Source organism: Vidua chalybeata, chromosome 3 (genome assembly GCF_026979565.1).
Source record: "Vidua chalybeata isolate OUT-0048 chromosome 3, bVidCha1 merged haplotype, whole genome shotgun sequence".
In the NCBI taxonomy this organism is placed as follows: domain Eukaryota; kingdom Metazoa; phylum Chordata; class Aves; order Passeriformes; family Viduidae; genus Vidua; species Vidua chalybeata.
Window position 1 is genome coordinate 36,414,333 of NC_071532.1, and position 12,405 is coordinate 36,426,737.

The 12,405-nt window shown below is 41.2% G+C and overlaps 1 protein-coding gene across 6 annotated transcripts in view; it reads left to right on the forward strand.

Annotated features, from left to right (window-relative positions):
- Positions 1-12,405, forward strand: part of PUS10 (pseudouridine synthase 10) — a 33,591-nt gene that overhangs the window by 16,903 nt on the left and 4,283 nt on the right. For 2 of the 6 annotated variants that reach the window (XM_053937145.1, XM_053937150.1), the window contains exons 5-15: positions 239-273; positions 707-818; positions 2,394-2,455; positions 4,888-4,933; positions 7,099-7,163; positions 7,587-7,672; positions 9,750-9,875; positions 10,695-10,751; positions 11,662-11,738; positions 11,822-11,877; positions 12,002-12,119. In XM_053937145.1, the coding sequence (XP_053793120.1) occupies positions 239-273; positions 707-818; positions 2,394-2,455; positions 4,888-4,933; positions 7,099-7,163; positions 7,587-7,672; positions 9,750-9,875; positions 10,695-10,751; positions 11,662-11,738; positions 11,822-11,877; positions 12,002-12,119 (840 nt within the window). Of the gene's footprint in view, positions 1-238; positions 274-706; positions 819-2,393; positions 2,456-4,887; positions 4,934-7,066; positions 7,164-7,586; positions 7,673-9,749; positions 9,876-10,694; positions 10,752-11,661; positions 11,739-11,821; positions 11,878-12,001; positions 12,120-12,405 lie in introns of all 6 variants that reach the window. The other 4 variants (XM_053937147.1, XM_053937146.1, XM_053937148.1 and 1 more) reach the window with 4 other exon arrangements.

Consider the following 12,405-nt stretch of genomic DNA (forward strand, 5'->3'; position numbering starts at 1 on the left):
TTTTTTTTTTTTATTAAGCCAGATAGGATTTGATGTGAAGAACAAAGTGATATCTTAGAAATAAAAACTCCACTTCTGAAGCAAAAGCTAAATTCCTGATACTTCCTTTTTGTCACGAGTTTTAAAAACACTTCTCCCTTTGCAAAGAGTCTCTTAGATTGTTGGGAGTTCTGAGCCTTAATTTCACTTGCTTTTATTTTTTCCTCTCTTTTCCCTGGGCATGGCTGGTGACCTGCAGCGTGCTGCTTGGCTGGGGGTGAAGCAGCAGATAAGGTGAGCCATTGCTTTTGCTGTCTGTCTGTCTGACAAGAACTCTTCATACAGACACCATTTCTCTATAGTAATGTTGATTTATAGTCCCATTTACCTGATGCTTAAAAGAATAAGGTGGCAGCTGGGTTTTGTGTGTTTTGTTTTTTCTTTTTTACCTGGTTTGACCTTACTTATCTCTTTTGCTCTCTAAGTTCCCAAACAAGTGGTTTGAAATGCATCTCTCTCTTTGTCAGCTTTTCTCTGGGCAGGCTCTGGAAAGACTCTTGCAACTTTTGATCTCCCAGGAAGCTCTGACATCATTTTCCTCAGTGCACATTAAAAAAAGAATCCGTTTTACTTGACAGTAGCTACTTAAGTTCCTCTTGGAATATTGTATGTCATGTATCTATTTTTGACAGACTCCTGTGCAAGTTATTATTTCTTTGTGATTCAGAAATCTGGGCCTTCCCTTGGCAAAGGATGACATCGTTCAGCTGAAAGAAGCTTATAAGTGGATTATTCATCCCCAGCTGTCAGAAGAGTTGGGTGTTCCTGCTGATGGAAAGGTCTTGTATAAATAACAGAACACTTTTTTCTTTATTTCTTCATTCTTTTTTCATACGGGTTTGTATGTGTATATTTATACACTTATACACATGGTGGGGAAATAAAAATGTATCCTTTTTTCCTTATTAAGAGAGAAACAAATTCATTGGCTCCTAAATTCACTGTAGGGAAGAGTGAGGGGGAGTTCTTTTAACCAGAGCTCTCCAAGTGAGAGTCCTGAGGGGCCCAGTGTTCATTTTTGTCCATACAGATCATTGCATCTTCTGAAACCACCACAGGCTTGTGCTAAATCTCTTGTGCTGCCATCCTCGTTATGAGACTTTTCCAGCTGTCTCCTGTTCCAGGATCCCTGTTTTGCAGAGGCTGAGGAATGCCCACACATTCCTTCCCTGATCTGCTGTCACTGCCAACACTTGTTCAGGTTCTTTGGATAAAATAAATGTCTGAAATGTACTGAAAGAGGAAAGACTGGTCCTTGTTCACTCTAATGAACACTAGAAATGGGCTTGTTGGGACCTGCAATATCCCTAAGTAGGCAGTAGAAATGTTTTTTTTCAAACTGTTTTCAATCTGCAGATTCTGATTAATATCCTTAAAATCTTTTTGAAAGGCATTGACTGAACATGGCAGTCAGGTGTTGCCAAATTCAGAAGCACCTTGAGTTGTCTTGACTATAAATTTTCTGCAGTCATGGCTGGCTGTGGGTTTTACTTGTCACCAGCCATAGCACTGACCCCCGGACTAGATTCACTTTGTCTTTGTGTTGATTTGTCAGCTTCCATAATAATTACAGGCTGTGTTTTCCCAGGAGTGCTAATTGAAAGCATCCCTTTTGTCTTAGTGAAGAAAAAACCCACTCAGTTACTCTGAAGATGATCCAGGAAGAAACAAATTTCTTACACACCAAGTTAGCAAAAGCTCCCCACCACTTAGGCATGGAGCCACTCCAGACATCCAAAAGTTGTTTTTCTACTGTCCTTTATCTACAAGGCCCTTGAATATTAGCAAATCTTTTCAATAGCCCTCCTGAGGTGTTCTGGTATCTGAGTAACAGAAGTAATGAGCGTTGTTTGCCCAAGGCCAGAGAGGCGATTGGGGGAAGAATTGAGATTACACTGGAGTTCCTGGGCTAGCTGTCAATCCACCAGGATTGGGCCTTTCTTTGCCCCAAGGCCATGCAGGCACTGCAAAAGAAGCCCCTGACAAAATTTTACAGTGGTGACTACTGCAGGGTTTTTATCTTTATTGCACTCCTGGGAGGGCTCTGGGGTTTAGTGACCGTAATAGGCTTTGAGCCTTGGCTGCCTCTGCCTCAGCCCTGCACAGGATGGGACTAGTGCAGGTTACTCATGGCTCTGAAGTGCTCTCACATCATCTTTGGTGACTTCAGAAAGTCAAATGCTGTTGTGGCACACCTTTTAATGTCTTTAAACATAAATGAATGGCTTCTTCTCTCTTTTGTCTCTGCTGTTTTCCTACAATTACAATATGGGTGCTTGAGAATATCCTCCCTGCTTGTTTAAAAAAACTATTACCTCCTCCTTGTTCTTTTTTCTTTTTTTTTTTTAATTTAGAGTTTGTTTGAAGTTAGCGTGGTCTTTGCTCACCCAGAAACAGACGAGGAGTGCCATTTCCTGTAAGTTTTTCTACATGTAACAAAAGATCTTTATCTAAATTTTGTGCAACACTGTTGGTTTGGATTTGTTGCAGAGGACAATATGCAGTGTTTATAAACTAGAACATGGCCTGCATCTAGATTTCCTCATATCCACATGATGTTGCAGAGCTTGAAGTTAAACCATCTCTGGTTAATTCTGCCAAGAAAAAAAATCATCTGGAATTCTGATTTGAACTGGAAGGAGAGCATTCAGATAAGTTCTTCAATTTCAGCCCTCCTCAAAGACATTCCCTGTGTAATTTTTAAAAATTTGAACCATGTAATTGAGGTGGGGGAATCTTTTGAGGTCATACCTACATTTTCCTGCTCCTGTAGGACACATGGACAGGAGGAAAGGCTTTGAAGCGAGTTAATCCAGCTGGTTGATGAAAGCCAGAAATTCCCTGGCCACTGCACACAGCCTCTGGCCTGGCCCAGTAGGGCACCTGCTGTATTCAAAAAAGCAAAACAGTTCTGTGAATTTAGCTGCCATTTCATCTGATTTCTCAAAATCTAGCGGTAGTATATTCTGGAAAATTGGGGTCACTCTTCCTGTTTGTTGATGCTTCCTGGAAAAGCTAAAGTTTCACTCAGTTAATTTGCACCCACTGCAAGTTAAATCTTAGCGTGGAAGGAGGCTCAGCAGAGACATCTCTGTTGAAACATGAATTCATTTCTTGAGACTGGAGATTTCTCCTGCAGCCTTTATTTCCTGATTTCTCTTCTGGACATTTGTGATCTTTGAGTGCTCAATCCACCAACTTCTTGGTTTTCCACAACTGCATCTTTTGTTTGTCTTGAGGTGAAGATGAGGGAATGGAAGTTGGGAAGGAACCAGTATTAGGAACAATTATTACCAGTGTTTGCTGAACATCTTTCCTGTCCAGCTTCTTCAAGACTGGGCAAAAGAGGGAGAAAATTGTAGGGCCAAACTACTGTTCTAAAGAATGGTTCCTGCAATTCTATAAAGAACTGAAGTGTTTCTGTATCCTGCACCCTTTTGTTCTAATTTATTTAATTTTACTTCCTCTGAAACTTCTTCACTGGTATTTTCTGCTCATCCTTCCATTCTTTTTCTGTCATTTCAGGAGTATTGCTTTTGAACATGTTATGGTGCCAGTGTTAGTGCTCCAAGCAGAGCAGTTGTAGAGGTGAAAGCTGTAAAGAAGTTCCATTCCACTTTCCAATTACTCAGGTTCATTCCATGTGACCTGACAATATCCCTTTATTTGCCTCCTCTTTGTAGCACACTTAAACAGCAATTAAGGTTTGAGACACTTTCTGAAGTAGCAGCACATCACCTAATTTAATTACACAGTAGTTCCTGAGGTGCCAAGGCATTCTGCTTGTGGGAGTGGCTGGCTCTGGGCACATTCTGAGGCAGTGCTTTAGTTTTCAGGGAAATATGGTAAATTTGGGAATTATCACAGCAGTAGTGACAGTCATGGTTTCTGTGGAAGCAAAGTAGGACTTTGTCTCAACCTGGAGAACTCCAGATGTGCTTTTGGATTGGATTTCCAAGCATGGCATCTGCAGTTTCTCACCTGTTCTTACACAGTTGTGTGGAGGTGGGTGTGCTGAATGGTTTGACGTGGAAGATTGAATTGGCTCTTGTCAGTTCATATTTAAGGGTAAGGTGATATTGAAATTTTGGAAGACGGAGTTTGCATTGCTTTGGGTCACAGACTGGCCAGGGAAGTTGTTTGTATAGAAACAGCAAAACCTGCTTCCTTAGAGTCTGGAGGAGTTACAGAGGTGTTAAAAAGCACCAGCAAGACATGATAACTTGGGTTGGAGGTCAGAAGTGTCTCTGCCTGCACACACAGAAATGCACTAATAGGAACAGCAACTTCCTCTACACTGCTCAGAAAAAGTGTTTCACTGACTTGGCTTTCACTTTCATGAAACAGCCAATAATTTCCTTTCAAACAGGCAAAGCACAGGTCGTGGTGAGCACCTGGGGTTACTTTTTCGGTGCGAAATTGAATTTTCCTCTCCAGAAGAGAGATTCAGGTTTGTAGTGGGTGTTGTCTAAGAGCGGCAAGTACAGATTTCAAGGTGTCAATGGATCTTGCCTAGAATTTAAAATATTAATCATGGCCTTTATTGAGAAGGATTGGAAAGGACTGAAAGCTAAACTTGTGTGTTTTCCATCCCATCTCAAATCTGAGACACAGTGTTGGTCAGAGCAGAAGAGCAGAGCTTTGTCCTTGATTCCTCTGGATCAAGCAATGCACATCTTGCACCATTCATGGTTTAGGATAAAGGGAATTTGAAAATCTGCTCTGAGCTAAGCTGTGGAAGTGAGACACTGGATGTATGTGTACAAAAACCATTTACATGCTGTGCTTGTGAGTCTGTCTATTTCTTTCTCTGTAAGAGGAGCAGCTAATTTTCATTTTTGTGTTTAGAGCCACAGCCTGCCCAGACTGTTTCAAACCAGCAAAGAACAAACAGGTAAGATCTCATCATTGTATTTCTGCTCTGACATTCAGAATTTCACAGCAGTAGCCTACAACTTACCTGGATATTCAGTCAGTGCTCGGTGTCTGCTTTTCCTTCATCAAAAAGCTCTCTAGTTTTCAAATGTCTGAAAATAAAGTTGTCTCCTTTATTCACTTCACAATTCTCAACTTAGTAAAACCAAGAGCTTGGTTTTTTTTTTTAAGGTTGTTCACTTTCCAGGCTGTCCAAAGGCCATCATTTTAGGAAGGTTCTCTGTAAATACCTCCCTTAAGATCTAGGAATTTGATTGTCATGCATTAAAAGTAGTATAAAAGATGATCTTCAAGCTCTCTGTGGGTGAAGCGGTTCAGATAAGTCACATTGTGAAGATGAGACTTGGCAGCCAAAAGGGAGATGATCACTCTGATCTGAATGAAAGCCAGGATATATGCAGGATGGTTTTATCCTGCCTGCCTCTGGAGGAGGGGGGAAAGAAAAGGGACCTTGCCACTTGCTGCAGACCCTGAGCACACATACAGCCATTGATGGAAAAGGGGACACGCGAGGATAAAAAACCAGTCGGAGGGAAACTGATACAAGTGGGACAGTTGGTGTGATCAGAGGGAGAACAAGTAACTCCTGTCAGAGGCCATTGCAAGGCCTTTGATTCTTTCTGGTGAAGAGTCTGCCAACGTTTGGCAGAGTCTGGCCCAGGAATTCTGCTGACTCTACTCCACCTGACCAATAAGCACCACTCTTCTTTTAGCAGGGTTGTATTGTTGTAACTCACTGCTTGCTGCATTGCTGCCCTTTAAAAGGGGGGAAATCCCACATAAGGAGCTAAAGCAGCAGGGCCTGGCTGTTAAATTCACACAGGCAACAAAATGTAGGGGAATCTAAAGAAAAATACCAGCTCTGAAGAGCTGTCAGAGGTTTGTCCTCACAAAGAAGCTGGGCTTCAAGGTCTGTGTTAATCAGAGAAGTGGTGTAGAAACTGGCTTCTGAGGGAAAATTTCTGTGCTGTCTGTGTAGATAGTTATTTAAACCTGCTGCTGCTTTCAGGGCTTTCCTGCTCATCTGTTCTATGAGGAAGGGAAGTGCTATTATCTCTGATTAATGCTTAGCAGGAGAAAGAGCAGGTTTCCTAAAGACACCCAGGAACTCTCTAGAGCCAAGACTTTAATTGTCCCAAACAGTGATCCAGGGGTTTTCTGTTTGTTTGTTTCCCTAAATCCCCAATCCAGTTTGCAAAAAAGACACCATTAAATTGTAAATTCAGCAGACAGCCATCAGGGCAGTCCCAGGGCTGGAGCACATGCCTGGGAGGGGAGGCTGAGGAACCTGGACTTCTTCAAGGTTCTTGGTGAACGCTTTGGGGAGGATCCAGTTGAATGTCCTCCTGGTGCCAAAAGAGATCACTGAGAGCAGGGAGCCAGGCTGGTCTGCACAGAGCATGGTGGAGGGAGGAGGCACAGCAGGAATACATTGAAATGAGAAGTTCAGGGGAGACACAAGAAAAAACATTTTACCTTGATGAAACTCAGAGTGGGCAGGCTCCATCCCAAGTGGATTTCAAGACCTGACCATGCTTGGTTAGAAGGTTCATTTAGAGACCTTCTCCTGTCCTCAGCCTTCCTAAGCAGGATTTCACCTCAGCTGTTACAACACTTGTTCCTCCTGTCCCAGGAACATAAATTCCCACTGGAGTTACCCCAGCAGCAGCTGGCTGTGCACAGAGCTTGGCAGTCTGCTCCTGCTCTACTGGCATTACTGCTTTTGCTGCAGCTTGGGAGTGGGGAGCTGCTTGCTTTCCACAGGAGGAACTGCCCAGCTCCACTGTTCAGAGCCCTTAGTTCTGAGAATCAATCAATTTTTGAACTTCAGAAACAGATTCCTACTCAACAGGCTTATTTTCAGCAGAACTACCTGTCACTTTTATGTCACTGACATAAAAGCTGGGCTTGGGTATATTTAACACCTGAAAAAGAAGCTGGTTTAGGTTTCTGTTCATGGATTTAGGATTCTGGTTTTAAACTGTTTTGCACATTTGGACCTGAGCTCCCAAGTGAGCAGTGATAGAACTGCACAGTGTAAGTTTCAGTGCTTTTTTCTTCCTCAGGCATATCCTTTCCTTGCTTTTCTTAGGTCTTGACTCATTTTTTAATTTCACTGTGCAGTCTGTTTTCACCAGAATGGCAGTTATAAAAGCCTTGGAGAGAATAAAAGAAGAGGATTTTCTCAAGTAAGTATATACTGAAACTATTTCTTAGTATTGTGCCTTTGTATAGAATTAGGGAGAGGAGAAAAATATCCAGTGGGTATGTAGTGGTAGGGTGGCTTTAAAAGAACTTTTGATTGTTCAAATTCTGTTGGTTTACTGCTTAAAACATGTTTTCTTTCTGGCAATAGAAAATCACTCCTGTTCTTTTAATTAAAAGGATGATTTTGAACTTTAGAGTTTGTAAGGTAAGCTTCCCTTTACAAGAAATATTCCCATATTTCCAAAATGTTAGGAGTTGAGTTTTAAGAAAACACCAAGTGCTGTTAATATGGTAAAAATCACAAACAGTGGGAGGCCAAAAACAGGCACTTTTTACTGCTCTGGTGATGTTCCATCACGTTCTAGTAGTGATAATGCTTTACTCTGTTTTTACTTTTAATACAGGCATTTTCCATGTCCCCCAAGTTCACCAAAGAACCTCTGTGATGCTCTGGAAATTCAGTGCAATAATGGTGCAGTTTTTGTGGCTGGTAAAGTGATCCATTTCTTTGCTCCTGTGTTGTCTTGAAGAGAACTTTGTAACACTGCCCTGAGAGCCAGAGGATTCTTGCTGTTTGATAATTCCTGTAATGAAGTGTAAGGAAAAAAGAAACAAATCCAGCTCTATCCAAGAGTGCTTTGAAAGGGGAAGAAATTATATTTGACCTATGCTGAAGATATTATTTTGTCAGAAGTTAGAAATTACAGATCCCCTCAGAATAATGGTTTGAGAAAGGCATCTCCACACCAACAAGCTCCCAGCAGTGCTGTTCACTTCCTTGGGTTTTGATTTGGATTCAGAGGTTTTCACCAGAAAATTTCTCTGCATATTATCCCATCCAAAACTGCAAATCTTCATGAGATTTATAAAGGTTTGGGTGAGACAGGTAGTGCAGCAACACTTGGGTGTCCCTGAGTTCAGATGATTGAACTTTTTTATCATCTGCCTGCCAGAGTATCTGCCATTCTTCTAGTCCTTTGTATGAACATCTTATTTAAATACATGCAAACTGATTATTACTAAAAGGAACCCAACCTTTAATTTAAATCCAACATACTCTGATGATAAAAATCCTGAATATAAAGAAATGGAAAATGAAAAAGTGTGAAAGTGAATGGCAGGATAGTCGATGTTCTACATATAACCATTCCTTATTTTTAATTACTGTTTAGACAGTTAGATGTACATTTTTGTGAATCCAAGATATCCAGTTCCTTTTAGGCTTTTCCAAACACACTGCTTTATTTTAAGTTGCTTTATTGGATAGTTTTTTCAGAATTCAACAGTATGAAGAGCAAAACAGAGGGTTTGCTTTCGGCCTGTCCTTTAATACTGGTCATATCATCTATAGTTTATATCTTGCTCCAACAAAAAACCAATCCAGGCAGGTGTTTAATTTTTGAAGAACTAAATCCAGAATATAATTTGTTGAGTACAGTGCAGATATTTTGCTTTTAATAAATGAGATGGGATCTTAATTTGTAAGCACAACGTTGTCCTCTTGACCTTACCTTTAGTGTTTACACCCCATCCTTTTCTAAGGATTATGAGGCTGTCAAACCAAGAAACACCTGTTTTTTTAAACCTACTCTTGTTCAGATCAAAAGTTAAAATTATTAGAATGGGGAGCTGAGAGGAAAAAAAAAAAAAAGCAAACCTAGTTCTCTTTTTTCCATTTTATGGCAAGAGAATTTAGCAGTGTGAGGCTGTATCTGAATGATGAGTCATCCTACTTTCATTATTTGCCCAAGTGAAACTGTGTTACTCAGTTTCCCCATTTGTTTGTGTGGCTTTTTCTGTGCTTGAACTGCAAAAAGGAAACATTGTTCGAGATAGGAAAATATGATACGAAACCCCAAACCCCTGAGATGTCAGAGGCCCAAAGTAATGCACAGAGCTACTCTGAATTTCTTTTCTATTTGCAAAGTTTCGGGTTGAAAGCAGTTTAAGTAGGGGGTTGCTCCTTGGCCTTTATGAATTATTTCCTTGCTTTGGGAATATTTTCAGTTCTTATCAAACCTGTCCATAAAAAAGCTCATATTGTTCATCCATGTCAAGCTTGTTCATCCATGTCAAGCTTGTTCTATAGCCTGCCATGGAGGTGCCACGAAAACATCACTGGGATCATCCAAAGATGCCAGTCTCTTTACATGGCACCTTCTCAAGATTCCTGCCATTCCTCCTGGTTTATTATGGGGATTTTTTACTCCTTGCATGGTGTTCTTGTAGTGAGCCAAAGCATTTTAGTTTGGGTTTCTTTTCTTAAGCCTTCAGGCAATGCAGAACTGGCTTGGAACCTGGGTTATTTCACACAGGATACCTGGAGGCAGGACTGCAGCCACAAGCTCTCCAAGTCCACCCTAAGTGGCCATCCTGGCTGCTGCCACTTCCCTGGATGCAGCCATGTGTGATCCACAGTGCTGGTGTAATGCTCCTGCCATAAAGCAAGCGTGAGCCTGTCAATTTATTAGCACAAAGCTCCCATGGAAGTTAAATGTGCTGGGCAAGACTGCAGCTTTCACTCATGGCTGTGGAGTGGTTAGAAGTACCGTGCTTGTCTTTTACAGGAAGATACAACAAATATTCCAGGAATTTACCTCAGACTCCTTGGATTATTGATGGGGAGCGGAAGCTGGAATCTTCAGTGGAAGAATTAATTTCAGAGCATCTGATGGCAGAATTCAAGGCAGACAGTAAGTCTTTAGGAGATCTCCTACCATACATATTTTTCATCACTACTAAAAGATTTTTTTCTTGGTAGCTACCCACTTAATATGAGAGTATAATGGAAAAAAAAAAAAAAGATGTTTCTTTATCCCTCTTGTTTCCTTCCAAGTTAAAGCTTGTAAACTTTATTTAGCTGTGATCTGGGAGTAATTAGATCCTTTTATCCTGCTAAAGTAGCTCCTCAGTCGATCTGATGATGCAGATATGTTGGTTTCATGTGGGAGTGTTTTTGCTTAACCAAACTTCTTAAGAGTTGGTAATTCATAAAATGACTTGTACCAAGAAGGTTTTTGACTTTCATAAGATCTGCCTGGCTTTTGACCCTCTCATGCTTCTTACCTCGATTCATTTCTTTTCCTCAGTGCATAAAGTTCCACAAGCTAAATGCTTATCGAGGGATTGTCCAGATGAAATAATTACTGCCCATCATTTGTCATCTGACAGATGTGAATATAGAGACATAGAAAGCCCAAAGAAAAACTTGGGCTTAATTAAATGTTAGTTTGGGGAAAACCCTGCTACTTTCCCCCCCCTCCTCCAAGTGGATAGGTTAGTCTGATTGTAGCAGTCGCATTCAGGCCAAAGAACTGGGAGAGCTCTTCAAGACAGTTGGGAATAAATAGGAATTCCCACACTTTGTAAAATGCAGGCTCCAGTTTATAAAGTAGATTGGAAGTAGATTTTGCAAACAAGTTTAGAAAGAAAATATTTCACCTTTTAAAAGCTGTAGAGAGAATTATGAATGTAAAATAAAAGCTCACCTGCCTTGTTCAAATCTGTTATAGGCTTTAATTTCAGTTCCTCTGGAAGAGAAGATGTGGATGTAAGGACACTAGGCAATGGTAAGGCTTGGAAGTCCCCTTGTGAAACACAAGAGATGAAATGGATGTGTGGAGCTCCTCTAACAGATCCTGCTGAATGCCAAGTGTGTGACCAGGCATGCTTTGGAATTTTATCTCAGAAGCATTTTAGTGAAATTTAGGTATTTATTCCCAAAGACCAACAGCTTCATAAAACCAGCTTGAAACAGAAGCCCTTTTTCAGTGGCCTTGGCTGCATGGGAAGGCATAGTTAGTTAAAAGTATTTTATTTTATTCACTCCCTACTTTTAAGCCATTTATGTCAGACTGATTCCTCTCTTGTTTTCTGCTGGATCCTTCTAATTCCCTCACTGTGGAGTGGGGGAGCCTTGTTTTCTTTTTGAACTTGAGTCCCTTCTAAAGGTCAGCTGCTTTCCAACACACTGGAGCTGCTGTAGCCAAGGGAGGAGGGAAAGAAAAAGTAAAAATGAACAATTCTGTGTTTCAGTAGCTGTGTGATCTGTAGTGTGATTCTTGGCATGGCTCGTGCTGGGGATTGTCCTGGCCCTGAGCACAGAGTTACAACTCTGGCAACAGATGTTGCGCTGAGGGAGTGGGATTTAACATTGCCATGCACCTGGGCATTGCTGTAGGTGACAGAAAATAAGCTAATTAGCTTTTTTTCTTATTTTATTTTTTAATTAGCACAGACTTGTACAAGATGTCTTCTGGGAAGTCATAATTTGCACTTATTGCTGATACTGGGGTTTAGTAGCCAAAAAACAGTCCCTTGTTTCTTTGCTTGCATCTGATGCTCCATCCCTCAGCCCGCCAGTCCTCTCCCTGTTTGTGTAACAGCAGACAGTCTTCACACCTTCCAGCCTTCCTGTGCAAATACAGCATTAATTTAGAACAACATGTTTTTGTGTTTTGCGCCTGTGCCTGTTGCCAGGAAGGCCCTTTGCAATGGAGCTGGTGAATCCTCACAGGATCCATTTCACTGCGGAGGAGATGAAGAGGCTGCAGCAGGTAAATTACGGGACCTGTGAAGCACGTGCTGCCTCTCCAACCCAGCAGCTCTGCTAACTGATTGTTTTTTTGAAATATCATAGGCAATTAATGACTCTTCAGACAAAATACAGGTTCGAGATTTACAGCTTGTCACCAGGTCAGTGTTTATCGTTGCTGGTGAGGGATTTCAAAGTGGCACTCGGGGAGTTGGGAAGTGTTCTTGCTCACAGCCTTGCATAATTATGCTTCTGTTAAGTGAGTAATTAATTTCTTTTGTTTAGAGAGGCAATTGGACGTATGAAAGAAGGTGAGGAGGAGAAGACAAAGACCTACAGTGCCTTGATATGGACAGACAAAGAAATACAGAGAGAAGACATCGCGTTTCTAGATGATATCAAGGTAGCAGGAGATTTTGTTACTCATTTAAATAGTACCTGTCCTGGTGCGCTAGGAAAGAGTTAAATACAGGTCATCCATGGGCCTGTCTCTTGCTCTGTGTTTGGTTTTTGTTTTGGTTTTGTTTTTTTTTTAAACAGGGTTTCTCTTGCTATAGGGACTTCCATACCACCCTTCCTTCCTTCACCAGTCACTCCAGCAGGACAGGGGGATTGGCTGTTAGCAGAGACAACAAATCCTTGTGTAATATTCACCTTCCAGGAGACCAAATCCTGGGAGAGGAGGAAAT